Source organism: Pongo pygmaeus, chromosome 20 (assembly GCF_028885625.2).
Source record: "Pongo pygmaeus isolate AG05252 chromosome 20, NHGRI_mPonPyg2-v2.0_pri, whole genome shotgun sequence".
Classification (NCBI taxonomy): domain Eukaryota; kingdom Metazoa; phylum Chordata; class Mammalia; order Primates; family Hominidae; genus Pongo; species Pongo pygmaeus.
The window spans coordinates 12,204,725-12,231,718 of record NC_072393.2 but is presented as its reverse complement, the minus strand read 5'-3'; the positions used below and the strand labels follow the sequence as shown (position 1 = coordinate 12,231,718).

The window sequence follows — 26,994 nt, the reverse complement described above, 5'->3', positions numbered from 1 at the left end:
AAGTGTCAGGGTGTATTTGGCCTTCAAGGGAGGATAAGGCAGGGCTGGATTCAGGTGCACCCAACTCTTGTTTTTTTCATTTTGAGACAGAGTCTCGCTCTGTCGACTAGGTTGGAGAGTGCAATGGTGTGATCTCAGTTCAGTGTACCAACCGCCTCCCACGCTCAAGCGATTCTCCTGCCTCAGCCTCCTGAGTATGTGGGATTACAGGGATACACAATGATGCCCAACTAATTTATCTATTTTTTAAGGTTTCACCATGTTGGCCAGGCTGGTCTTGAACTCCTGACCTCAAGTGATCCACCCTCCTCGGCCTCCCAAAGTGCTAAGATTACAGGTGTGAGCCACCATACCTGCTCAGGTGCCCCCACCTCTGTCACCGCCCTGTCTTCCCTGCTGTGAGTCATGCTGTGTGATCTGACAATCAATGATTCCACCCTTCACTGATGTGGATACATTATCTGAGACTGGGTATGTCACCTCCACACACAGACAGGGTTTGGTCAGTGATTGATGCTGCATTCTGTGATGCCTGGACTTTGACCTTAGGGAGTTTTAAATAAGCGTTTCTGAAGAGCAGCTTCATTGGAACCTTAATGAAAATGAATTTTTCCATGCCATTGCATAATATATAAAAGTGACTTTTCCATGTTGCAATTAACTTTACACGTCTGAAATAAGCAGGCTGTTGACAAGTTAGTATCAACAGCACATTATCAGAGAAAGAAAAGGCCGTACTTAGACAATTACACAAATTTATTAGCTTCCTGTGACTCACTAAACCAACCTGAAAAAAAAAGCTTTATAAGGCATAAATGAACTTCTATGTTTTAACTAAGGTACTTTCTGGTAAACAGCGCCCATAAATTTTAGGAAATATTTTAGTCTTTAGAGAATAAGTAAGGCAAAAACAGGTCCAGGAGTCTAGAGCTGACATCCCCTCACCACAAGGCCAAGTCTCTTTTTTTTTTTTTTTGAGACGGAGTTTTGCTCCTGTTGCCCAGGCTGGAGTGCAATGGCATGATCTCGGCTCACTGCAACCTCTGCCCCCCAGATTCAAGCGATTCTCCTGTGCCAGCCTCCCAACTAGCTAGGATTACAGGAACAGCCCACCACACCTGGCCAATTTTTGTATTTTTAGTAGAGACAGGGGTTTCATCATATTGGTCAGGCCGGTCTTGAACTCCTGACCTCAGGTGATTCACCTGCTTTGGCCTGCCTCGGTTTCTATCCAGTGTGAGTCCTACCATGCTTTCAAAGGTGTGAGGTAGATCTGAAGGCTTTTCCACATTGCTTACACTCATAGGGTTTCTCTCCAGTGTGAGTCCTTTCATGATATTGAAAGGAAGTGAAAGAAACAAAGGCTTTACCACATTGCTTACACTCATAGGGTTTCTCTCCAGTGTAAGATTTTTCATGTATTTGAAATGACTTGGCAGAATAAAAGCCTTTTCCACATATCTTACATTTATAAGGTCTTTCTACAGAGTGCATTCTTATGTGTGTTTGTGTCCTTTCATGAATTCGAAGGTTCTTGGCAGATCTGAAGGCTTTCCCACATTCCTTACACTCATAGGGTTTCTCTCCAGTGTGAGTCCTACCATGCATTCGAAGGTGTGGGGCAGATCTGAAGGCTTTCCCACATTGCTTACACTCATAGGGTTTCTCTCCAGTGTGAGTCCTTTCATGGTACCGAAAGGAACTGGAACTACTGAAGGCTTTACCACATTGCTTGCATTCATAGGGTTTCTCTCCAGTGTGAGTTTTTTCATGTCTTTGAAATGACTTGGGAGAATAAAAGCCTTTCCCACATGTCTTACATTTATAAGGTCTTTCTCCAGAGTGCATTCTTAGGTGTGTTTGAAAACTTATAAGATAAGATAATGCTTTCCCACATTGCTTACATTCATAAGGTTTTTTCACAGAGTGGGTCCTTTCATGTCTGCGAAGGGAACTGGGATACGTGAATGCTTTTCTACATTTCTTACATTGATAAGGCTTCTCTCCCGTGTGACTCCTTTTATGTCTAAGATAGGATCTGTGACTATGGAATGCTTTATTACATTTGCTACATTCATAGGGCTTCTCCCCAGTGTGAGTTCTTTCATGTATTTGAAAGGAATGACACCAACAGAAGGATTTGCCACACTGTTTACATTCATACGGCTTTGCCCCAGTGTAGGTTCTTTTATGTGCTTGAAAGGAACTGGAATTATGGAATGCTTTCCCACATTGCTGACATTCATAAGGCTTTTCTACAGTGTGAGTTCTTTCATGTACTTGAAGGGTAGCAGAATAACTAAAGGATTTACCACATTGTTTGCATTCATACGGGTTCTCTCCAATGTGAGTTCTTTCATGGATAAGATATAATCTGAGACAATGGAAGGCTTTCCCACAAAACTTACATTTATAAGGTCCATCCCTACTGTGCATTACTATGTGTCTTCGAATGCCTGAATGGGAAATAAAGGTTTTTCCACATTCTTTACAAGTGTAGGGTTTCTCTCCGGTGTGATTCCTTTCTTGTGTTCTAAAGGAGGGGCGATATCTGAAGGCTTTCTTAGGTTGTTGACACTTATATGGCTTTGGTGCATAGTCCTGATACTCGTATGCCTTGTGTCCAATATCACCTCTGATGTTCATATTAAAAGATGAGTTACCTACGCCAACTTCTCCACACACAAAGTTGTCACATGATTTTACTTCAGGAGAAGCTTTCTTCTCCTGGAAGTTCAGCCTGTCATCTGGAACCTGGGTAAAAGTTTCTCCACAATGACTGTCTTCTTTAATTTCATTGACATTCCCTTCTATGAGACTCCTGTCAAAAGTGAGAAGCACATTATGAAGGGTTTATGAGTAATTTTATATTAATCAACAAGTATTGCACTTGCATTTTTAACATGGTCCATCAAAGTGTAGGCTTTCTGCCCTGGCTGAATTGTTTGAAGGTAAATGGACAACATGTTCTACAAGGTTACAGAGTCATACCTATTGTTTAAAAAAATATTCATAAGGGGCTTAATACTATCCCATGTAAACTATTTTACAAGTACTAAATACTCTGTGTGATTTTTCTTATGAGTCAGGGTTTCGTCCTGTGACCATCCTGGAGTGCAGTGATATTATCATTGCTTACCGCAGCCTTTAACTCCTGGGGGATCGAGTGATCCTTCTGATTCAGCCTCCTGAGTAGCTGGGACTACCGATGCATACCACAATGCCCAGCTAATTTTTTGCTGTTGTTGATTTGTGGTCTCATTATGTTGCACAGGCTGTTCTTGAACTGCTGGCCTCAAGCTATCCTCCTATCTCCACTTCTCAAAGGATTGGGATTACAGGAGTGAGCCCTCAGACTTAGTCACATGTAAATATATGATTTTGAGAAAATATTCTAAGAAGAAATGAATTTGATACTGGACTTAGTTCTTTGTTTTACTTCTCTTCAACATATTCTCATATTCTAAGATTGTGCAGAGAGACACTGCTTTGTCTTGTAAGTGCCAATTACCTGAAGCTTCTTCTGGGGTTTTTGTACTCATACTCAATGTTCTGGTCTTTCCACTTTTTCCCTAAAATACAGACACAGAAAAATAGTCCTGAAGCAATATAAAACTGTGAAAAAATTATTAGATTCTATGTCTATGATTTACTGCAGCCATACCTCATTTATTCATCAAAGTATTTCCTGTCTATGTTCTAAATCACTCAACAGCATTGATGAGCTAGAAACACTGGTTCAGTAATGGACTGAGGGAAGGAATATGTCATCCTTACCTATAGAGGTCAGGTTCCTGAAAGTTTCCAGCATCAGTTCCCTGTAGAGCTTCCTCTGGGAAATATCCAGCAAAGCCCACTCCTCCTGGGTGAACTTCACAGCAACATCCTCAAAGGCCACTGGGTCCTGAAACATCTCACATGTGTAGAGGAGGATGGGTGAGAGTGACAGCACTGGGGGCCTAGACTCTATTCCCAAGAAGTTGCCGTGGACTCCAAACACTTATTCCCTGCTTTGGTCATCACATCCCTTTCTCTCTTTCTATAATTTCTTCCATAAAGCATTTTTGTTGTTGTTGTTTTGAGATGGATTTTCAAAACAACAACTTGTTGCTCAGGGTGGAGTGTAATGGTGTGATCTTGGCTCACCACTGGCGTTCAAGTGATTCTCCTGCCTCAGCCTCCCAAGTAGCTGGGATTACAGGCATGTGCCACCACACCCGGCTAATTTTGTATTTTTAGTAGAGACAGGGTTTCTCCATGTTGGTCAGGCTGGTCTTGATCTCCCAATCTCAGGTGATCTGCCCGCCTCGGCCTCCCAAAGTGCTGAAATTATAGGCGTGAGCCACTGCGCCCGGCCTGCAATTTTTTTTTTTTTTTTTTGAGACAGAGTCTCGTTCTGCTGCCCAGGCTGGAGTGTAGTGGCACGATATTGGCTCACTATAACCTCTTCCTCCTGAGTTCATGCAATTCTTATGACTCAACCTCCTGAGTAGCTGAGACCACAAGCATGTGCCACCATGCTTGGCTAGTTCATAAAGCAATTGTGATGCTAGAACTGAACAAGGGATAAAGCAACAGTAGGTTGGGAAAATGTGTGCATTCACTGAATCTAGGGAGAAAAGGAAGTTGCCTGGGCTGTCCCTAATGTCTCTTTGGTCTGTGGGACTGTAGCACCTGTCATAATAGAGTCCTATGAATTAATATGCAGAAAAATGTTAACATTAGCAGTCCTGAGGCTGTGTATCCTTGAAAATGCCTGTTCCCAAAGTGTAATCTTTGATGACACTGTTAGAGAAGGCAGATAGCTACCCAAGAGCAGGAGGGAGAGCCCCTGGGAAATCCCACACCCCAGGGACCACCCAAATCAGGCATGCTAGATATAAGCAGAGAGGAGGGGAGACACCTAAGTTGAAAGAAACATCCATTATGATGCCCAGGAATCATTCAGTTTGCAGTTATCCTGTCAGAGTGTAGCTAGATAGATGCTGGTAACAAGGGCAGATGGGACATTCCTAAGAAAAACCTGGCACTGTAAGTACACAAGAGGGCAAACAAGAAACTCCTGGTTTATATCCAGGTGTATATATCCAGGTGTAATAAGCATAGATTTAACCACTATACAACCTTCCTGGGGTGGCAGTAATGAGCAGTGCAGCCACCCACATATCCACTGATGACTGAATGGATAAACAAAATGTGGTAAGCATACATATACAATGGGATATTATTTAGTCTTAGAAAGTAACATCTTAAAGGCCGAGCGCGGTGGCTCACACCTGTAATCCCAACACCTTGGTAGGCCGAGGCGGGCGGATCATGAAGTCAGGAGATCGAGACCACGGTGAAACCCCGTCTCTACTAAAAATACGAAAAATTAGCTGGGTGCAGTGGCGGCTGCCTGTAGTCTCAGCTACTCAGGAGGCTGAAGCAGGAGAATGGCATGAACCTGGGAAGCGGAGCTTGCAGTGAGCCGAGATTGCGCCACTGCACTCCAGCCTGGGCGACAGAGCAAGACTTACGTCTCAAAAAAAAAAAAAAAAAAAAAGAAAAAAGAAAATAACATCTTGGCTGGGGCGGTGGCTCACGCCTGTAATCTCAGCACTTTGGGAAGTAGAGGCGGGTGGATCATGAGGTAAGGAGTTTGAGACCAGCCTGGCCAAGATGGTGAAACCCCGTCTCTACTAAAAAATACAACAATTAGCCGTGTGCGGTGGCGGGGTCCTGTAATCCCAGCTACTCGGGAGGATGAGGCAGGAGAATCACTTGAACCCGGGAGGAGGAGATTGCAGTGAGCCGAGATTGTGCCACTGCACTAGCGCCACTAGCCTGAGTGACAGAGCAAGACTCCATCTCAAAAAATAAAAAAACAAAACAAAACAAAAAAAAAACATCAATAACATCTTGGCTGGTCGCGGTGGCTCATACCTGTAATCCCAGAACTTTGCGCAGTGGGGGTGGGGCGGAAATCACCTGAGGTTGGGAGTTCGAGACCAGCCTGACCAACGTGGAGAAACCCCATCTTTACTAAAAATACACAATTTGCCAGGCGTGGTGGCACATGCGTTTTATCTCAGCTACTCGGGAGAACTGAGGCAGGAGAATCGCTTGAACCCGGGAGGCGGAGGTTGTGGTGAGCCTAGATTCCACCATTGCACTCCAGCCTGAGCAACAAGAGTAAAACTCCATCTCAACGAAAAAAAAAAAAGAAAATAACATCTTGGCCCGTACTATGACGTGCAGGAAACATCAGGATAATTGCAAAAGGCAGAATACAATAGAATTGATCTTAGAGAACTTATGTAGATTTCTCCAACTATCTCAACTGTGTATGTAAAATTCCTTAAGCTGTTAGGTTTTAAGTTTTGTTTCACAGTAAGTAATGAAAATCAATCATGGTAGCAGCCAGGTGTGGTGGCTCATGCCTGTAATCTCAGCACTTTGGGAGGCCGAGGCAGGTGTGTCACTTGACGTCAGCAGTTTGAGATCAGCCTGGCCAACATGGTGTAACTCTATCTCCACTAAAAATACAAAAATTAACTAGGTGTGGTGGCGTGTGCCTGTAGTCCCAGTTACTTGGGGGGCTGAGGTGGGAGAATTGTTTGAACCTGGGAGGCGGAGGTTGCAATGAGCCGAGATCGTGCCACTGCACTCTAGCCTGGGTGACAGAGTGAGACTCCATCTCAAAACAAAACACAAAAAACCACAAGAATGTCCTAAGAGAGGCAGAAAAGGCATGTGACAAGCCTTAACCTACTTATGCCTAGTGTTCCATTTTTGGAACGCTAAGCATGTGGGAATTATTTATATCCTACTGCTCAAGGTCATCGCCAAAGTCTGATTTTTCACATGTCTGCAATTCAAAAAGTTGAAACCTCCAGCATAAATGGGTTAATATTTCCTCATGATTAAAAACACTCAATAAACTAAATATACCAGAGAAGATTCCATAAGATAAGAAAGGCACTAGGAACATAGAAAAATCTACTACAAAGACATGTATTAAAAACGTAAAACCAGAGGCCAAGGCGGAAAGATCATTTGAGCCCAACAGTTCGAGACCAGCCTGGGCAACACAGGGAGACCCCGTCTCCATAATAAAACAAAACATTAGTCAGGCACGCTGGCGAAAAACAAATGGTACTGAAACACCTGGATTAGCAAATGCAAACAAATGAACTAGACACAGAACTTCACCTTTTTAAAAACTACCTCCTGATGAATCATTTACTTAAATGGAAAATGCAAAACTCACAACTTCTAGAACATAACAGTTGTGAAAACCAAGACAACCTTGGATTTGGCAATAAGGTTTCACACACACAAAAAGCATGATCTGTGAATGAGAAAATCAATAAATTGGACTTCATTCAAAATAAAACTGTTTTGGAAAAAACTCAACAGAATAAAAAGACAGGTGGCAGACTGGGACAAATATTTGCAGGACACCTGTCTGATCAAGGACTGGTACCCAAATGGTAGGAAGAACTCAAAATCCTATAAGAAAAAAAATCAACCAATCAAAAAAGAAGCAAAAGACTGGGTGCAGTGGCTCATGCCTGTAATCCCAGCACTTAAGGAGGCTGAGGCGAGTGGATTACCAAGGGCAGGAGTGCCCCTGCACTCCAGCCTGGGCGACAGAGCCAGATTCCATCCCCCCCGAAAAAAAAAGGCAAAATATTTCCAACTATACCTCCCCCTAAAAAATGTAATTATGTCAAACAAACATATGACGGGATGCTCAACATTGCATGTTATTAAAGAGTAAATGAAAACAGGCCGGGGGCAGTGGCTCACGCCTATAATCAAGCATTTTGGGAGGCCAAGGCGGGTGGATCACCTGAGGTCAGGAGTTTGAGACCACCCTGGCCAACATGGTAAAATCTCGTCTCTACTAATAATACAAAAATTTGCCAGGAGTGGAGGCCCACGCCTGTAATCCCAGCTATTTGGGAGGCTGAGTCAGGAGAATTGCTTCAACCCAGGAGGCAGAGGCTGCAGTGAGCTGAGATCATGCCATTGCACTCCAGCCTAGGTAACAAGAACTAGACACAAAACTCCATCTCCAAAGAAAAAAAAAAGAAAGAAAGAAAACAATGAGGCACCAGCAAACACCTGGTGGGGTAGCCTAAATCCCAAACACTGACACTTCCAAATGCTGGAGACAGTGAACTCTCCTTCACTATGGATATGAATGGAAAATTCTACAGCCAATTTGGAAGACAGTCTGTGGAGCTCTGAAGAAAATAAGCATGGTCTTACTGATTCAGAAGTCTCATTCCTACATATTAACCTAAATGAACTGAAAACTGATGTTCACACAAAAGTCCTCCCACAAACATTTTTAGCAGCCTTACTCATAACTGCCAAAAACCAGAATCAAACAAGGTGAGTCTTTAAAAAAAAAAAAAAAAAATTAACGAGGTTTCTCACTGTATCTACCAGGCTGGTCTCTAACTGCTGGCCTCGAGCAATCTTCTCACTTCAGTCTCCCATATGCTGGGAATTCAGGGATGAGGCATCACACCAGGCTCAGGATGAGCCTTTCAATAGGTGAATAAAGAAACAAACTATGGTAACACCCATACAATGGAATGTTAGTGATGAAAGAAAATGAGTGGCCAGACATGGTGGCTCACAAGTGGAATCCAGGCACTTTGGGAAGCTGAGGCGGGAGAATCACCTGAGCTGAGGAGTTTGAGACCCCATCTCTCACAAAACAAAAATTTTTTTAGATAAATAAAAATAAAAAATAAATGAGTCATCAAGCAACAAAGGTATCGAGAGACCTTCAATGCATATTTTCACATGAAAGAAGCAAGTCTGAAATGGCCACTTACAGCATCATTCCAAATATGTGATATTCTGGAAAATGCAAAACACTAGAGGAAGGAACATCACCATTTGTTTCCAGGGATAAATAGGGGTGGCAAATGAGGGAGGGGAGAGCTATGATTGGGAAGAGCACAGGGGATTTTGAGGGCAGTGAAACGCTTCTGTATAAGACTGTGATGGTGGATACATGACACACGTAGTTGTCTTAAACCACAGAACACAAAGAGTGAAGTTTCATGTAAAAGATGGACTTTAGGTAATAATGATATTGGTTTCTTCAATTTCCATCATGTTCACATGTAATATATTCTTGCATCAATTGTGGAATACACTACACACAGACAATATGGTTTAAAACAATTTTTTGTTTTTGAGACAGGGTCTTGTTATGTTGCCTAGGCTGGCCTCCAACACTGGAGTTCAAGCTATCCTCCTGCTTCAGCCTCCCTAAGTGGTAGGATTACAGGTATGTAAGACACAGCACCTGGCCAGTCAAGATGTTTAAAACAGGGGGAACTATGAGCTTGGAAGAAAAATGTGGGAACTCTGTGGATTATCTGCTCAATGTTTTGGGCAAACAACCACTGTTCTAAATAATAAAATCAACGAAATAAGAAAGTGAATTAACTATCATTCCATGTAAGGTTCATAACTGAGTTAAAATCCGATATAAAATATCACATATTGGTTATCATTTGCATAAAAACATGCAAAAATAAAATATACTGATGGGGATGCATACCCAGGTTGTGAAAGTATAAAAAGTAAGGCAATTATCTTATTCCCAATACTGGCTCCATCAATATTTTGATTCATTGTGCAATTCTTTTATGTATTTTGTGCATATGTAATATTTTTACTAAGTTTCTAGAATGCACACTTTATACAGAAATAAATCTCAGTGAATTCCAATTATCAGCAACAACCTGTTGAATGTAATTTTTAAAAGACAGCATACTCTATTGAAACTAATTTTTTTCTTTTTTCTTTTCTTCCCTTTTTTTTTTTGAAACAGGGTCTCAGGCTCATTCTGTTGCCCAGGCTGGAGTTTACTGGTGCAATCATAGCTCACTGCAGCCTCAAACTCCTAGGCTCAACAGATCCTTCCACCTCAGCCTCCTGAGTAGCTGGTACTACAGGTACACATCACAATGACCAGGTATGTTTTTGTATAGACAAGGTTTGCCACGTTACCCAGGCTGGACTAATTTCTTTTTTTTTTTTTTTTGAGACAAAGTTTTGCTCTTGTTGCCTGGGCTGGAGTGCAATGACACCATCTTGGCTCACTGCAATCTCTGTCTCCCGGGTACAAGTGATTCTCCTGCCTCAGCCTCCTGAGTAGCTGGGATTACAGGCCTGCGCCACCACGCCTGGCTAATTTTGTATTTTTAGTAGACATGGGGTTTCTCCATGTTTGTCAGGCTGGTCTCAAACTCCTGAACTGAGGCTATCCATCCACATTGGCCTCCCAAAGTGTTGGGATTAGAGGCGTGAGCCACGGCGCCTGGCCACAAATTTCTATTAAAACTAATTTTCTTGAAGTCCAAAAAAGTCTCAGGAAGGATATAAAATGATTATTATGCAAAAAGCCTATACTGAAAAACATCAATATAAAATGCAATAAATGGAAAAATGTCATATGTCCTTAAAAGGAGATTAAATATCACTATGATGTAACCTCTTTGAAATATGACTACAGTTACATTTTATTCCATGAAATTTATAAGGCAGTTTGTTTTTTTCACTAAAATTAAGAAAAAAGTACTTCTAAAAACTGAAATAGAAGACAATGACTAAGAACAGCCAAGATGTTCTATAGAATATTGTTGGAGGGTGTTATGGAGTGAATGTTTGCATCACTCTAAAAAAATCATACATTAATAACCTACCCCCCAATATAGTATTAGAAGTTGACATTTCTGGGAATTAATTAGGATTAGATGAGAGCATAAAGGTAGATGCTTTCTGAATGAGATTAGTGCTCTTATAAGAAGACACAGGAGAGCCGGCTTCCTCTCTTTTCTGTCATGTGAAGAAACCACAAGAAGACGATCATCTGCAAACCAGGAAGCGGGCCCTTACCGGACACTAGATCTGCCAGCTCCCTGAACATGAACTTCACAACCTCAAGAACTGCCAGAAAGAAATGTTTATTCTTTAAGTCACCCAGTCTATGGTAACTTGATATAGCAGCCCAAGATGACTAAGATAGAGAAGCAATATCCCTACTATACACTGCAGCTTTGAAGTCTATACTAAGTAAGAGAAAATGGTATTAACAGAGAAATGGAAAGATAGACCAATGGAAAACAGCAAATTGTGAGACCAGGGCATCTAGTTTTTTAGTTTTATTTTTTGAAATGAGGTTTCGCTCTTCTTGCCCAGGCTGGAGGGCAAAGGCGGGATCTCGGCTCACTGCAACCTCCACCTCCCAGGTTCAAGCGATTCTCCTGCCTCAGCCTCCCACATAGCTGGGATTACAGCCATGTGCTGCCACGCTCAGCTAATGCTGTATTTTCAGTAGAGATGGGGTTTCACTATATTGGTCAGGCTGGTCTCAAACTCCTGACCTTTGGTGATCTGCCAGCCTCAGCCTCCCAAAGTGTGTGAGCCACTGCGCCTGGTCTGGATATCTATTTAAGGTAACATGAAACTATGACAAACCAGGTATTGTCAGCCAATGATACAAGTGGTGAACACTTAACAGAAAAAGCAGGGACAAATGGTTATCTACAGGAGAATAATCAATCTACTACCTATCATCTCCATATACAATAATTTAATTAATTCTAGAGTTACCTGTTATAGTGAGTTATTATATTTATATGTTACCTTAGCATGCATTTTCTTTATGGATTTAACGTTGTCATAACAGAAGAAAACTTTACTCAAACTCTGAACAGAGTTTCTAGTTCTCCACCTCCTCCCAGTTCCTCCATGTGGTTAACTCATATATAGGACTTACTTGGCTGCATTCTGGTGACCACCTCCCTGTGGGACAGCTAAATACATCCTTGTTGGGGTGGCCTTTCCTTGTCTTTTGGGATATTTCTCTTTTCACAGTTGAGACAATCCAGAGGACAGGAATCATCTCTGTTTTTCCTCATTAGCAACATCCGATTGGCTGAACAGCCATGTGTCTCCAATTAATGGAAAGTGGAGTTGGGAGAGAGAAGCTGAGCACCCCAAGAATTGGTTATGTAGATGAAGAGTATACCAGGCATCTCCTCCACCATAAGGCATTCAGCTGCTCCCATGGGAGGTCCCACTCCCCTAAGGCACTGATACCCCATGAGACCCTCCAGGAGACATGGCAGTTGTGGGGATCTTGAGGCAGCCCCAGGCAGTTCTAAAACCCAAAACCAGGAAAAGATAGGAGGGTGTACTGAAGACACATCACCCTGTAAAGTTTCCAGAAAGGAACCTCATCCCAAAGACATCCTGATAAGGTGTCTGTGTCTAGGAAAGATAAAAGGAGGAGAGGCAGAAAGGGAAAATGTCTAGCGGTTATTCTCTGCTTTCCTCTCATATGAGATGTTCAGAAAAAGATTTTACTGCAAGCCCTTGAAGAGTTAGGCTGTGGTATGAGGGTGGAGGATTTGAGACGCTGCATCCCATATATTTGGAAAATGTAAGGGGAAACCAGTTGCCCTGGAGAATGTGAAAAAATTTAAATAAGAAGCAACGAGGCCAAACTGTGTGTAGTGTCCTAAGGTCCTACCTAAGGATCCTGAAATCATATTTAAATACAACTCGTGAAAATTACTAATGTATAGGGAAATGAAATTTATGCTTAATCAGGCACAATCTACCAATTAACCGCTGATTACGTAACTAGAAATTTTCTACCTATATAGGCTGCGTGAACAAGTAAGTCAGGCCCGGTGTAGTGGCTCCCACCTGTAATCCCACCACTTTGGGAGGCCAAGGTGGATGGACCACTTGAGGACAGAAGTTCGAGACCAGCCTGGTGAACGTGGTAAAACCCTGTCTTTACTAAAAATAGAAAAATTAGCCGAGTGTGGTGGCACACACCTGTAATCCCAGCTACTTGAAAGGCTGAGGCCAGAGAATTACTTGAACCCAGAAGGCAGAGGCTGCAGTGAGCTGAGATCGCACTGCTGCACTCCAGCCTGTCCGACAGAGTGAGACCCTGTCTCAAAACAAACAAACAAGCAAAAACAACCAAGTAATTCTAAGATTTAAAATGATGGATCTCTAAATCATCTTGAAGCAATGTGATTATGGGGTTGAGTTATGTGACACACAGCTTTCACATAGCCAGCTAGAACCCTCCTTTCCCTGATTACAGATTTGCCTTCTTTCTTACCTATAGTGTTTTGTAAAATGTTGTAAATGACTGAAGGGAAACAGGAAAGACCCTTTCCCTTGTCACTATTTTTTTAAATTTAATATGATTTTTCACAATTGAGATGGGGTCTCACTCTGTTGCCCAGGCTGGTCTTCAACTCCTGAGATCAAGCCATCCACCTGCCTCGGCCTCCCAACGTGCTGGGGTTACAGGTGTGAACCATCCCGCCAGGCCCCTCTCTACTACTGATCTCTATAGTAGACTAATTTCCCTCTTAACTTTCTCACATGAAGACTTCATGGCTATCATGTTGTCTTCAGCTAGAATATTAAATTCACTTTTTTAAATTGAAAAGGAAATATAAACCAGCTAGAAAGAGAAGAAAACAAGCTCTGGGGGAAAAAAGCAAACCACTACAAATTAAGTTGTTATCCATGTGCAATTGCTCATGTCTGTAATCCCAGCACTTTTGGAGGCCAAGGAAGGAGGACTGTTTGAGGCCAGGAGCTAGAGACCAGCCTGAGCAACATATCGAGACCCCACCTCTGTAAAATACAAAAAATTAGCCAGGTGTGCTGGTGGGAAACTGTACTCTCAGCTACTGGGGAGGCTGAGGTGCTTGAGCTGGGAAGGTCAAGGCTGCAGTAAGCCGTGACGGCACCACTGCTCCAGCCTGGGCCACAGAGCAAGACATTGTCTCAAAGAAAAAAAAAATTAAATTATTGTACCTCATACATCAGCCTTCTATGGAAAATGTAATCCTGTTATATTTATTTGCCTTTTGCCTATGTAAGTGTCAGGGAAGCAAGTGCCTAGGGGAGCCAGAGAAAGACCAATCAGCTCCATCTTGAGACTAACAAGAAACACTCCGTGCCAGTCACAACCCATGGTCATAAAATGTTTGACATTAAGAAAACAGCCTGAAGATACCTGCAAGTATCCTTACACTCCCACAACAACAGAACATCCGGATGTCCCAATACTCATAATAGTATGTGCTTTCAAGATAATTATAGTTATGTTTTAATGCACTTGTGTGCTAAAAGGTAAAGGATTGTTTTCTTTAAATCAACAGAGTAATAAATTTTGTGACTCTGTCAGCCCACATGAACGTAGGCACAGCTTAGTTTAGTCTTTACATAGACAAGATCCCTACATAAGACAAACTTAGACAGTACATTCCTCCACTTGCTTTATGAGGATGCCCTACTCTGTAACAGAGAACCTTCCTTCCTTTTCTTTCTTTTTTTTTTAATAGAGACAGGGGCCGGACACGGTGGCTCATGCCTGTAATCCCAGCACTTTGGGAGGCCGAGGCGGGTGGATCACGAGGTCAGGAGATCGAGACCATCCTGGCTAACACGGTGAAACCCCGTCCCTACTAAAAATACAAAAAATTAGCCGAGCGTGGTGGTGGGTGCCTGTAGTCCCAGCTACTTGGGAGGCTGAGGCAGGAGAATGGCGTGAACCCAGGAGGCGGAGCTTGCAGTGAGCTGAGATTGCGCCACTGCACTCCAGCCTGGGCAACAGAGCGAGACTCCGTCTCAAAAAAAAAAAAAAGACAGGGTCTTGCTGTGTTAGCCAGGTTGGTCTTCAACTCTTTCTTGTTTATTTTGTTTTTGTTTTTTGAGATGGGGTCTCACTCTGTTACCCACACTGGAGTGCAGTGGCGAGTCCTCGGCTGGGCTGCAACTTCTGCCTCCCAGGTTCAAGTGATTCTCCCACTTAAGTCTCCCAAGTACCTGCTACTACAGGCACAGGCCACCACACCCGGCTAATTTTTGTTATTTTTGGAAGAGAGGGGGTTTCACTAAGTTGCCCAGGCTGGTCTCGAACTCCTGACCTCAAGTGATCCTCCCGCCTGGGCCTTGCAAAGTGCTTGAATTACAGGCCTAAGCCATCATGCTGGCCCAGAATTGCTTTCAATAAACTCTCTACACACTGTACATTGCGACTCGTCTTGAATTCCTTCCTATGCGAGATCCAAGAACCCTCTTGGGGTCTGATGAGGACCTCTTTTCCTGGTAATATAAAGCCAGAACTTAACTTCCAATTTTGGAGGACTGAGTCCTTTTCTCTAGAGTCTGTGTTTTTCCTGTTTGGGCCATTGCTATCTTTCTGCTTGAATAAACTCTTCCAACTGAAATCTGAACCTTTTGATTATTTCGGAGTGACAAGTCCAAATAAGGTAACTGCATCTCTGCAACCAATCAAGCATTTATCTCATTTGTCTCCTCATGTACCTTATAAAAGCCCAGCCTTCAACCTGCAAACTTAAAAACATACCTTGCGGCCAGGCGAGGTGGCTCACATCTGTAATCCCCGCACTCTGGGAGGCCGAGGCAGGTGGATCACTTGAGGTCAGGAGTTCGAGCACAGCCTGGCCAACATGGTGAAGCCCGATCTCTACTAAAAATACAAAAATTAGCCGGGCATGGTGGTGCGTGTCTGTAATCCCAGCTACTCAGGAGGCTGAGGCAGGAGAATCACTTGAACCCAGAAGGCAAAGGCTGCTGTGAGCCGAGATCCAGCCATTGTACTCCAGCCTGGGCGACAGGATACTCTGTCTCAAACAAAAACAAAAAAAAGTACCTTCCCAGCTAAGTGAAGTGACTGGCTCTTGGCCAAGGGAACCCCCAAAAAATCCTGAAAATTGAGTGCCTCTGTATGACAGGATGGGAGGTGAGACAGGTCTCCTTATACCCTCTCCCTTTAGGAGTTTAGATGCAGCAACTGACGCACATTCATGTAAAAACAGACATTATCAGACTGGAAAAACAGACTCCTTGTGGCAAGAAGATACCAAATTACAAACAAGACCTAAGGCCACGCAAGGCAAGGGTAAGTCATGCCTTAGAATTCATAAAATCTCGAGAAACAGGTCTGTTTTTTGGCTGGGATGGAATCAAGTGGCAGATAACAGACCCCCTTCCTTCAGCATTCCTTCCTACCTCCTCCAAACTTTAGACAAAGATTCACACTCTCAACCAACCGCCACCTACAGAATCCCTCAACCACCTGTGCCTTCTAACCCCCCTTCCACAGGTCCCGCCCTTTCTGCCAATGGAACTTACACCTTCCAGGCACTGATTCGTGATTTTCCCTGCAATTCCTGTCTCTCTGAAATGAATAAAACCAAACTGTCTTGAGCCGCCATGGGACCACTCACTATAGGCTTCTTGGGATTGTGTTTCCCTTGCCAAGGTCTCTCCTATTTGGCTCCGAATAAACTTTATTTTACATTGTTTGGCTTTTTCAGTTGACAAACCACAAGCCAGGACTGGGTGTTTCTCATTACTGAATTGCTGTTTGCTCAAATGAACTCTTTAATTGTTAATGTACTTCAGTTTAATTTTTAACAGGAGAAAGTGGGGACTGGGGGCCCCACAGACCACTGCTCTTCCCACGCACGAACCCTACACCCGAGTCGGGATTTCCCCCATGACCCTCCCGTGGCTTCCACACAATCTGGGGAGACGCGGGGCTGCGGGCGCGGAACTGCTCAGAGAGGGCTCCGGGGCGGGGCCGCAGTCGCCGCGCGGCGACAAGACAGGACATCGGGGTCCCGGTTGCCAGCCCAGCCCCAACCAGCGGCCGAGGGGACCGAGGGCCGAGCAGCTCCAGGACTCGGTCCCAGACCCTGGAGTCGCCCGCAGGGAGGCCCGGGTCCCGCCGCAGCCGGTTCCGGTCGGTTCCAGGCAGCCTCTACCCCGTCTCGGGACAACCGGCCATGCACACGCACCATTTCCTGGCTTTCAGATGTCCTGGGGTCCTCTCTACAGCTCCTGTGACTACAGCAGGGCATAGCGCAGGAGACAGAGCGACAGAAACCTGGGTAGAGGCACCAGGTCCCTCTCGGGGATGGATACAGCGGATACCAACCACCAGCTGCGCAGGGACAAAGGTGAGGACAGGAATGCGACCCACTCTGTGCCTGGATAAACAATGGGCAGGGCCCTGTCCCAGCACCTCTGATTGGATGGAATGCTAGGCCCCGCCCCTCACTTCTGAGTGACAGCGGAAGCCTTGGGTATCAGGCCCGGCAGAGCCAGACTGACTTGACGGATTCTAGCCACAGCTTCTCTAAGGGCGAGGTGCTTCCTGTACTCTGGTTATTGGATATTTGCATTTCAGCCAGACTTGCTACAGATATAAGAGAACACTAGCGTCTTCCTCACTCAAGGGATTTTCCCCGCTCCTTCGTTCTGCACGGGGTCACAGGAGTGTGCAGGGAATTTCAGGCTCAGTGTCCACAGGAGCAATCTCCTGCCTCACAGCAGCAGGGGAACCGAGACCAGGCCGGGCACGACTGCACCAGGAGAGGCACATGTCCTTGAGCGGGCCGGAATTGGGGATGAGGCATGGCCAAGCCTTGCTCACACCCCCCCATCCACTCCTCACAGTGTGAAAATGCTCCCTCCTTGCAGAGCTTCATTTTCACCAGCAGGAAACTCTCACCTGGGGTTAATTTAACCTTCGGACCTAAATAAACTGTCAACTTCATAAACCCTTTATCCAGGTGACGCCACCAAACAATTGTGTCTCTAGCCTGATTTTCACACATTTTCTTTATATATACAAATAACTCTGACCCCAGCGACCCCATGTATGTCAAACCCCAAACCCTGCCCAGAAGACAGCCCCAGGCTCCAGAAGTACAACACCAGAAAGGACAGAACCCCACAAATGCGTCTGCACGTGTCTTCTGCTTTCCAGGGCTCTGCAGCTTCTCGGAATCCACACTCCTTCTGGAGCTGCTCTGAGCGGCTGGAGGCCACTTGTAGGGGAGGGCGGGCTACCCGGGAAGACCCCAGGGAAACTCTCTCTTCCTTTGCAGGAACCACACTGGCCTCAGCGTGGAGTCACTGGCCTGGGGCTCTGCTGCCCCCTGCAGGTTATTCAGCTATTTCTCATCCCACTGATCAGTCCATGAGACAAACACCCTCAAACCCCTGCTCTCCTCCTGTTTATGTATAAAATGGGGGAGGAAAATTCTAAGATAACTTAAGTGCATTTAAAAGACTTTCAGATCGCGGTGGAGGTGGCAGCTGAGGGTCCCCTGGTCAGTGACACTGCAGCAACTCCAGGCCTGGCTGGTCAGAGAGAGGGTGGAGAGCTGGAGCTGGATGTGGACAGGTGGAGGGAGCTGCCCTGGGAACTTGGCTCTACAGCAGCGCGGCTCTAGGGCCCGGAGCCGGGAAGAGCAGAGATGGGGGCTCCTGGGACAGGACGCTTGGGGAGAAGAGAGTCGGGCGGTTTCCATGGGACGGGGGTGCTGTGGCAGCTGGTGTGGGCCTGTGGCTATCATAACTAAGCCCGATTGGGACGTGAAAACTTGGATTCCGTGGGAATTTATGAAGAGGAAGGCTCTGATGACAAATAAGTCATTGATGAGGAGGGGGAAGAGGATCACTGGCAAGCTCGCCCCTTTATGGAAAGAAAAGTGAACACTCAACCACTGCTGCAAAATGGGGTCAAAGGATGAGAGTATCGCTGTCAGGGAATAAACTGCTGCATAACTCTGAGAGATTGCAAAGACCTGTCAACAACAGCCTGGGAGGCCGGGTACCATGGCTCACGCCTGTAATCCCAACATTTCGGGAGGCCAAAGTGGGAGGAACACTTGAAGACAGAAGCTGGAGATCACCCTGAGCAGTGAAGTGAGACCCTCCCAACTCCATACATTTTTATTTAGAATTAGCCTGGAGAGGTGGTGTGTACCTATAGTCTCAGCTAGTCAGGAGGCTGAGGCAGGAGGATCACTTAAGCCTCAAAGTTTGAGGCTGCTGTGAGCTATGATCAGGCTACTGCACTTCAGCAAGACACTGTCTCTCTCTCTCTCTCTCTCACACACACACACACTCTCTCTCTCTCTCTCTCTCTCTCTCTCACCAAACTACCTGGGGAAACCCTGACCCCCTTGGATGGTCTAATTATAAAACACAACAGGTGGTGATATTTCCTCATGGACCGGATCATTCTAGCCACGTAAGAGGCTTGGCCTACTGAGGATTTACCAGGAGGGATGACCTCCTTGCCGTCAATGGAAAAGGCCCCTGGTGAAACCATCCCTTTAAACTTTATCAAATTCATCAGAGAGGAAGGGAGGAGGAAAACTTAAACCAAGCTTGCAGCACCTTCAGCATTAATCATTAAGTCAGCTTGTTCTCTGACCTTCCTCATATTTGTTTCATACCTAGTGTCCTAGAATCCCACAGACCCTAAATGATAGTTCTGGTTAACTGCTCTATAGATATCAACTTGAACATTAGATGTTCTCCCTCTGAAATATATCTGTTTCAGGGCTGGGAGTATTGGTCCATGACTGTAATCTCAGCACTTTGGGAGGCTGAGGTGGGGGGGATCACTTGAGCCTGGGAGTTCAAGAAAAGCCTGGGCAATATAGTGAGACTGCATATGTACAAAAAATTTAAAAACAGTCGGGCATGTTGGCATGTGCCTTTATTCCCAGCTACTTGGGAGGCTAAGGCAGGAGGATCCCTTGAGCCCAGGAGTTTCTGCAGTGAGCTATGATCCCACCACTGCACTCCTGCCTGGGAAACAGGACATGGAGATGAAACCAGACAGTCTTGTATTGAACAAGTGCTGGCAGTATATAATGCTTTCCAGCAGGTAGAATCCTTAAGAACTTTCACTATGAGAGTGGGAGTATCACGCCCGGCTAATTTTTTGTATTTTTAGTAGAGATGGGGTTTCACCATGTTGTCCAGGCTGGTCTTGAACTCCTGAGCTCAGGTGATCCACCCCCCTCAGCCTCCCAAGTGCTGGGATTACAGGTGTAAGCCAGTGCGCCCACCCTCCCACTAAGCTTCGTTCGTTTGGCCTGGCACAGTTTCTTACACCTTAATCCCAGCACTGGGGTGGCCAAGGCGGGTAGATCACTGGAGCCCAAAATCTTGGGCTATGACCACCCTGGGCAACATAGTGAGACCTAGTTTCTGTTTATTTTTATTTAAAAAAGAAAAAAATATATATGTGTGTGTGTGCGTGTGTGTAAAAGAGGCCAAGCATGGTGGTTCACGCCTATAATCCTAACACTTTGGGAAGCCGAGGCAGGTGGATCACCTGAAGTCAAGAGTTTGAGACCAGCCTGACCAACATGGTGAAACCCCATCTCTAACTAACAATACAGAAATTATCCAGACGTGGTGGCACGCATCTGTAATCCCAGCTACTCTGGAGGCTGAGGCAGGACAATCTCTTGAACTCAGGAGGCAGAAGTTGCAGTGAGTTGAGATAGCGCCATTGTACTCCAGCCTAGGCAACAGAGCACAAACTCCATCTCAGAAAAAGAAAAAAAAAAGTTTCCTTTTTGTCCCTAGTTGTTAGGCTATCACTACTATCACCAGCAGTTTCCTATGAAGCACACCTATTCTCACAATGGGTCCAAGAGGAAAAGCAGAAAATTTGGAGACATTCCAGGTAGATCCAAATGCAGCACTTGTACAATAGTATATGGTTAATGTGAGGACTCTTGGGGTGACTTAGCTCAGGCTGGTATAACAAAATACCATGGACTCAGTTTCTTAAACAGCAGAAATTTGTTTCTCACAGTTCTGGAGCTTGGGGAATCCAACATCTTGCTGCCAGCAATTTTGTTCCTAGTGAAGGCTATCTTCCTGGTTTGCAGCTAGATGCCTTCTTGCTTTGTCCTCACATGCTGGACAGACAGAGTTCTCTCTCTCTTACTAATCCCATTATGAGGGCCCTCCTTTATAAATGTTATGTGATATCCTAAAAGGTTTGTGTCCAGATATGACCGTGTTGGGGTTTAGGGCTGGTACGTATTAATTTTGTTTTTGAGACAGGGTCTCCCTCTGTGGCGCAGGCTGGTTTTAAACTCCTGGGCTCAAGGGATCCTCCTGCCTCGGCATCCAAAAGTACTGGGATTACAGGCATAAGCCACTGTACCCAGCCTCTAAGTATATATTTTGAGGAGAGTAAATGCAAGACATGCCAAGGGGCAAATGGAAGTCTATAAAAGAGGCTTTGGAGATGATGTAATAAGACAGGACTTTATCACATAGCAGATGGGGAGTCAAGGAGTGAGGTCCAATTTCAGAATGGCAGAAACAAGGGACATCGAGGTAGCTGTACGACTGCATGAAGCAGCAAAATGCATGTCAGGGCCACTACATGGTAAATTATTTTAATTATCTAGGTAAAAAATGAGAATAAGAAAGAAAAACAAGTAGTCATAATGAAAATGAAAAACAGAATAACCTTGGTTAGTATGCAGTTGTTAAAGATTTTAAATAAAATATTTGTCAGAAACATGTGCGGATATCTTGGTTTAAAAAAAAAAAAAACGCTCATTGCTGAGCGTGGTGGATCATGTCTGCAATCCTAGCACCTTGGGAGGTGAAGGCAGGAGGATTCATTGAGCCCAGGAGTTTGAGACCAGCCTGGGCAAAACACTGAGACCCCTGTCTCTACAAAAAACTTTTAAAAATTAGCTGGGCAGAAAGCTGAGGTGAGAGGATTGCTCAAGCCTAGGAGCTTAATGCTGCACACACTGCACTCCAGCTGGGCTACACAGCAAGGTTGTCTCAAATTAAAAACAAGAAAACAAGAGACGGGCGCGGTGGCTCACGCCTGTAATCCCAGCACTTTGGGAGGCCAAGGTGGGCAGATCACGAGTTCAAGAGATTGAGACCATCCTGGCCAAATGGTGAAACCCCATCTCTACTAAAAATACAAAAATTAGCTTGGGGTGGTGGTGTGCGCCCCGGGATGCTGAGGCACAAGAATTATTTGAACCTAGGAGGCAGAGGTTGCAGTGAGGTGAGAACACGCCACTGAACTCCAGCCTGGGCAACAGAGTTTTAGCCAAACTCTGTCTAAAAAAAAAAAAAAAAAAGAAAAAAAATAGCTACAAATTAGTCAAATGTAAGGGGATGACTGGAAACTGCTACACAGAAGATGAAAGATCACATAGGAAAAATGCTCAACCAATGGCAACCAGTAAAAAAATACATAATCATACAGAGATTCTATTTAAGAGTAGATGGGCAACAAAAAGTGAGTTAGATAATTCAAAATGTTGACAAATCACAAGAATAAAGACACGTGCATGAAAGGTGAAATGGTTAATTCAGAAGTTACATTCACGCTCTATTGACATTTTGTAGTAAATTTAAATTTATCCATAATCTACAAGCCAGCAATTATTTCCAATTAGGGACAAAAACAAGAAGAGTACTGTCAATAAGATCAAAAGACTTGATCTTATTGACTTGAACAACTCAAGTCCCATTAAGCAGTGAAATAAGAGAATCAATTACATGACCCACAACTTCACAGAGCAACATGTTTGCAACAGGCTCAGGCAAAAAACCCAGAAATACACCCTCTCAGCATAATACTAATGGTGTATTAATGGTAAAATTATGTTACTGAGAATTCAAAAGTGAGAAAATTCTGCTTTGTGACAAAGAGATGACAAAGATACAAAGAATAACAAAAAGAATCAAAACTTTGATCACCTTTGCGTATCAAAAATAAGTGAGACCAAGGAGACACACCCGAAATGCCCAAGGCCTATTTATTTTTTGGGGTGGTATGTCTCTGATTATTCATATTGTTATTATTTTGATTTGGCATAAAACAGCTTATTAAAAAACTATTTCCTTCTTCAAAGGTTACCAAACTACTCATTAAGGTTCCAACCAGCTAATTAAAATCCTAACATCCAAATCATAGAATAAAATTCTCAGATGTGGCCAGGTGCAATGGCTCATGCCTGCAATCCCAGAACTCTGGGAGGCCGAGGCAGGTGGATCACTTGAGGTCAGGACTTTGAGACCAGCCTGGTCAACATGGTGAAACCCCGTCACTATTAAAAACACACACAAAAATGAGCAGGGTGTGGTGGCATGTGCCTGTAGTCCCAGCAACTTGGGAGGCTGAGCAAAGAGAATCGCTTGAACCTGGGAGGCAGAGGTTGCAGTGAGCCGAGATCGTGCCACTGCACTCTAGCCTGGGCCACAGAGTGAGATTCTGTCTGAAAAATAAATAAATAAGCAAACAAACAAATGAATTATCAGATGCATGCGGAAAGAGCAATTCCATGGTAGCAAGATTCTATAAAAGAAACAAAATGGAGGCAGCTCAGGGTAGGCAGCCTGCCTCACCCACAGCTCACAAGGAAACCCACACTCCAATAGTTACACATTCCCAAGCTTAGGAACCACTTGGACTGTGGAGACACAGGCCAGGCTGGCCCACTCCTACGCAGTGTGTGAGGCAAATGTGAGCAATCAGAAAATTAATTCTGGGACTTCTACTAACACCCTTGTAGCCCCTCCCCACAGTGTGGACACAGTCCTTCCACCAGGGTCTCAATGCCCAGCAAAGACCACTCGCTCACTGTGAGTCAGCGGAAGGTTCTGACCTAGGCTGTCTTTTTTTTCTGACACCAGATGTGTGGTGCTTTCTGAACACCAACCAATTCTCCAGCACTAAGCAGTTATGCAACCACTCAATTCAGAAACCACCCAGAGTTAGCAGGGACTCCATGAGTTCCTGGCTCACCCAACACAGCCCCACTCGGCAGATGCCACTCAAAGCCCCAGGGGACACCTGTACTTCTCAGCAACTGCATCTAGACCTGGGTCCTGTACAACACCTTACTCAAGTTCCATAATTTGATAGAACTACCCACAGTTCACTTACATTTACCCACTTATTATGAAGCATACAACTCAGCAGCAGCCAAATCAAAGACATGGATAGGGACAGAGTGAGGGGTGTAGAAAGGAGATGGGGGTAGATGGGTAATCCTGAGAATAGCTGTGATTCAAGAAATCCATCCTTTATGTTGTGCAAGGGCACCTTACTGCAATGAAACACCCTTCCCACAATGACTTAGATGATGCCACGTTTGTTACCTATGACAAACCAGACACAGACTAGAAATTGCAGTATTTACTTCACAAACCGTTAGGCGAAAAGCTTTGTCTTTAGTGATCAGTCAAAATGAAATATCTATTAACCAAAGCATGCTTCAGTTTCTCTCCTTCCTCCAGGTCCCTGAACTTTATTTTTTTGAGACAGTCTTGTTCTGTCATCCAAGCTAGAGTGCATTAGCACGATCTTGACTCACTGCAACCTCCACCTCCCTGGTTCAAGTGATTCTCATGCCTCAGTCTCCAGAATAGCTGGGGTTACAGGTGTGTGCCACCATGCCCAGCTAATACTTGTATTTTTTGTACAGATGGTGTTTCACCATGCTTGCCAGGGTGGTCTTGAACTCCTGACCTCAAGTGATCTGCTCATCTCAGCCTCCCAAAGTGCTGGGATTACAGGCATGAGCCACCACACCCAGCCACCCCTGAATTTTTGACTGACCCCTTCTAGGCTTATATGCAACCCCACTTTATGTATTTATTTAGTATTTTTATTTTTACTTGCAAGTTCAGTACCTAGACTCTTTTTATGACCTCTCCTAATGACAAGCTGATTTCAAGGTCTAAAATTAAAAGTTATTTCTTGGCTGGGCACGGTGGCTCACGCCTGTAATCCCAGTACTTTGGGAGTCCGAAGCAGGTGGATCACAAGGTCAGGAGATCGAGATCATCCTGGCTAACACGGTGAAACCCCGTCTCTACAAAAAAAAAAAAAATAGAAAAAATTAACCCGGCATGGTGGCAGGCGCCTGTAGTCCCAGCTACTCAGGAGGCTGAGGTAGGAGAATGGCATGAACCCGGGAGGTGGAGGTTGCAGTGAGCTGAGATCGTGCCACTGCACTCCAGCCGGGGTGACAGAGCGAGACCCCATCTCAAAAAAAAAAAAAAAAAAAAAAGTTATTTCTTACCTAAACCTACATTTGTTTCACTAGAAACGTCTAGAAAAAGCTCCATGACAAAAACTGTCACTTGCAGAGGGCATCACTGAGTACTGTATCTGCCTGTGGATCCCTAGCTTTCCAGGGATCTGAGGTTCTCTCAGTATAAAGCGCTCCTCCCATGGTCAATTTGAGCAGCTGAAACACTACAGTGGTGGCGGTACCATGGGAAGAACCAGGTGAGCTTTATTTATTTTTTTGGAGAGAGAGTCTTGCTCTGTCATCCAATCTGAAGTGCAATGGCGTGATCTTGGCTCACTGCAGCCTCTGCCCCGAGTTCAAGCAGTTCTCATGCCTCAGCCTCCCAAATGGCTGAGATTACAGGCTTGAGCCACTACACCTGGCTAATTTTTGTATTTTTAGTAGAGATGGGGTTTTGCCATGTTGGCCAGGTTGGTCTCAAACTCCTTACCTGAGATGATCCATCTGCCTCGGCCTCCCAAAGTGCTGGGATTACAGGTGTGAGCCACTGTGCCTGGTGTGAGCTTTCAATGACCTCTTTTTGTAGGTTTCTCATTGGCCTTAGCTTGCAGTCAGTGGACTCAGGCCTCTGTTTCAATGAGAAAATACCCAGTGTTTGAAGAATCCAGTAAAATCTCTCAAACTCGGTTTATTATAGGCTGGAAGGAAATTATAAGACACTTACCTATCACCCCTCATCAGGGAAAGTATCTAACCCTTTCACTCAATAAACATATTGAGAAATGTGTTTACACTACCATGTAATTGCTCCTTCCGTGTGCATGTCAAAAAGATTAACTCTCTTCCTTGTTCTTGGGCTATAAGTGATTAGAAAACACTGAGAAGTGCCAGAGGTAGGATCCTTTTGACACCACTACCCCTCCTTAAAAAAGTTAAAGCAATCATCCTTGAAATTTGGTAAGCTGCAATTTGGCAAGCGGCAACCAATGAAATCACTGAAATATATGCATTGGCCTTGTATGGAAAATGTAACCCTATTAAGCATCTTCATTTTGCCCTACAGAAGTGAAGACTTAACTTCTCCAGTTAAGAGTGGGAGCAGTGACCCCACTCTTCAGGATGTCTGTTTCCCCAGTGGCTACCCTCAAACTTTGTGTTCACATAAACTCAATATTTAATCATATTCTCTGAATCTTATTATCTTAAGGTGGACATTATTACTTATGATTTCCATAACAAAGTACATACTACACATTAACCATATGTGAACACAAACATATCACAACAGTTGCCAGCCAGGTCTTACCCCATAGATAACAGGAAGAGAAGAGTTATCCACCGTTACAAGTTCTCCAACCTGCAAAGGAGGACTGATATTTTTCTGAATCTTTGTAATTCACTGATTATCTACTATACTTTGTTGTGGAAGTTTATTCATTTTCTCCAGCTGTGATAAAAGATTTTCCCTATTTCTTTTCCCAAGCAGCATTCCCAAAGCTAAGCCCTGAAACTGTTAGAAATGATGCATGAACGTCTAGGCACGGTGGCTCACACCTGTAATCCCAGCACTTTGGGCATGGTGGCGTGCGCCTGTGGTCTCAGCTATTAGGGAGGCTGAGGTGGAAGGATAGCTTAAGCCTGGAAGATGAAGGCTGCAGTGAGCTGAGCTGAGATTGTGCCACTGCATCCCAGCCTGGGCACCAGAGCCAGACCCTGTCTCAAAAAAAAAAAAAGAAAGTAAGAAAAAGAAAAAGAAATCATCCACGAAAAAGGACAGACCAAGAAATGTACTACACGGCCTCTAAGGAAGAAAAAAATTAAACAAGAATTTTCAGGCTGGGCACGGTATCTCACACCTGTATCCCAGAACTTTCGGATGCTGAGGTGGGCGGATCACAAGGTCAGGAATTTGTGACCAGCTTACCCAACATGGTGAAATCCGGTCTCTACTAAAAATACAAAAATTAGCCAGGCATGGTGGCGTGCACCTGTAGTCTCAGCTACTCAGGAGGCTGCGGCAGGGGAATCACTTGAACCTGGGAGGCAGAAGTTGCAGTGAGCG

At 44.5% G+C, this 26,994-nt stretch overlaps 1 protein-coding gene across 1 annotated transcript; it reads right to left on the bottom strand.

The window, feature by feature from the left end:
- Positions 1-740: 740 nt before the first annotated feature.
- On the bottom strand, positions 741-17,092 carry LOC129020133 (zinc finger protein 763). Its single transcript, XM_054464054.2, has 4 exons — positions 16,887-17,092; positions 3,778-3,904; positions 3,512-3,572; positions 741-2,821 (listed from the first exon to the last, which is right to left on the bottom strand). The coding sequence occupies exons 1-4, from the start codon at positions 16,947-16,949 to the stop codon at positions 1,255-1,257; spliced, it is 1,818 nt and encodes a 605-aa protein (XP_054320029.2). The 5' UTR covers positions 16,950-17,092; the 3' UTR covers positions 741-1,254.
- Positions 17,093-26,994: the final 9,902 nt, after the last annotated feature.

Coding starts and splice junctions, on each gene's coding strand:
- LOC129020133 (XM_054464054.2), bottom strand. CDS start 16,949: ATGCCCTGCTGTAGTCACAGGAGCTGTAGAGAGGACCCCAGGACATCT. Junction 3,905..16,886: donor CATCTGAAAGCCAGGAAATG/GTGCGTGTGCAT, acceptor GAGATGTTTCAG/GACCCAGTGGCCTTTGAGGA. Junction 3,573..3,777: donor CAGGAACCTGACCTCTATAG/GTAAGGATGACA, acceptor TCTGTATTTTAG/GGAAAAAGTGGAAAGACCAG.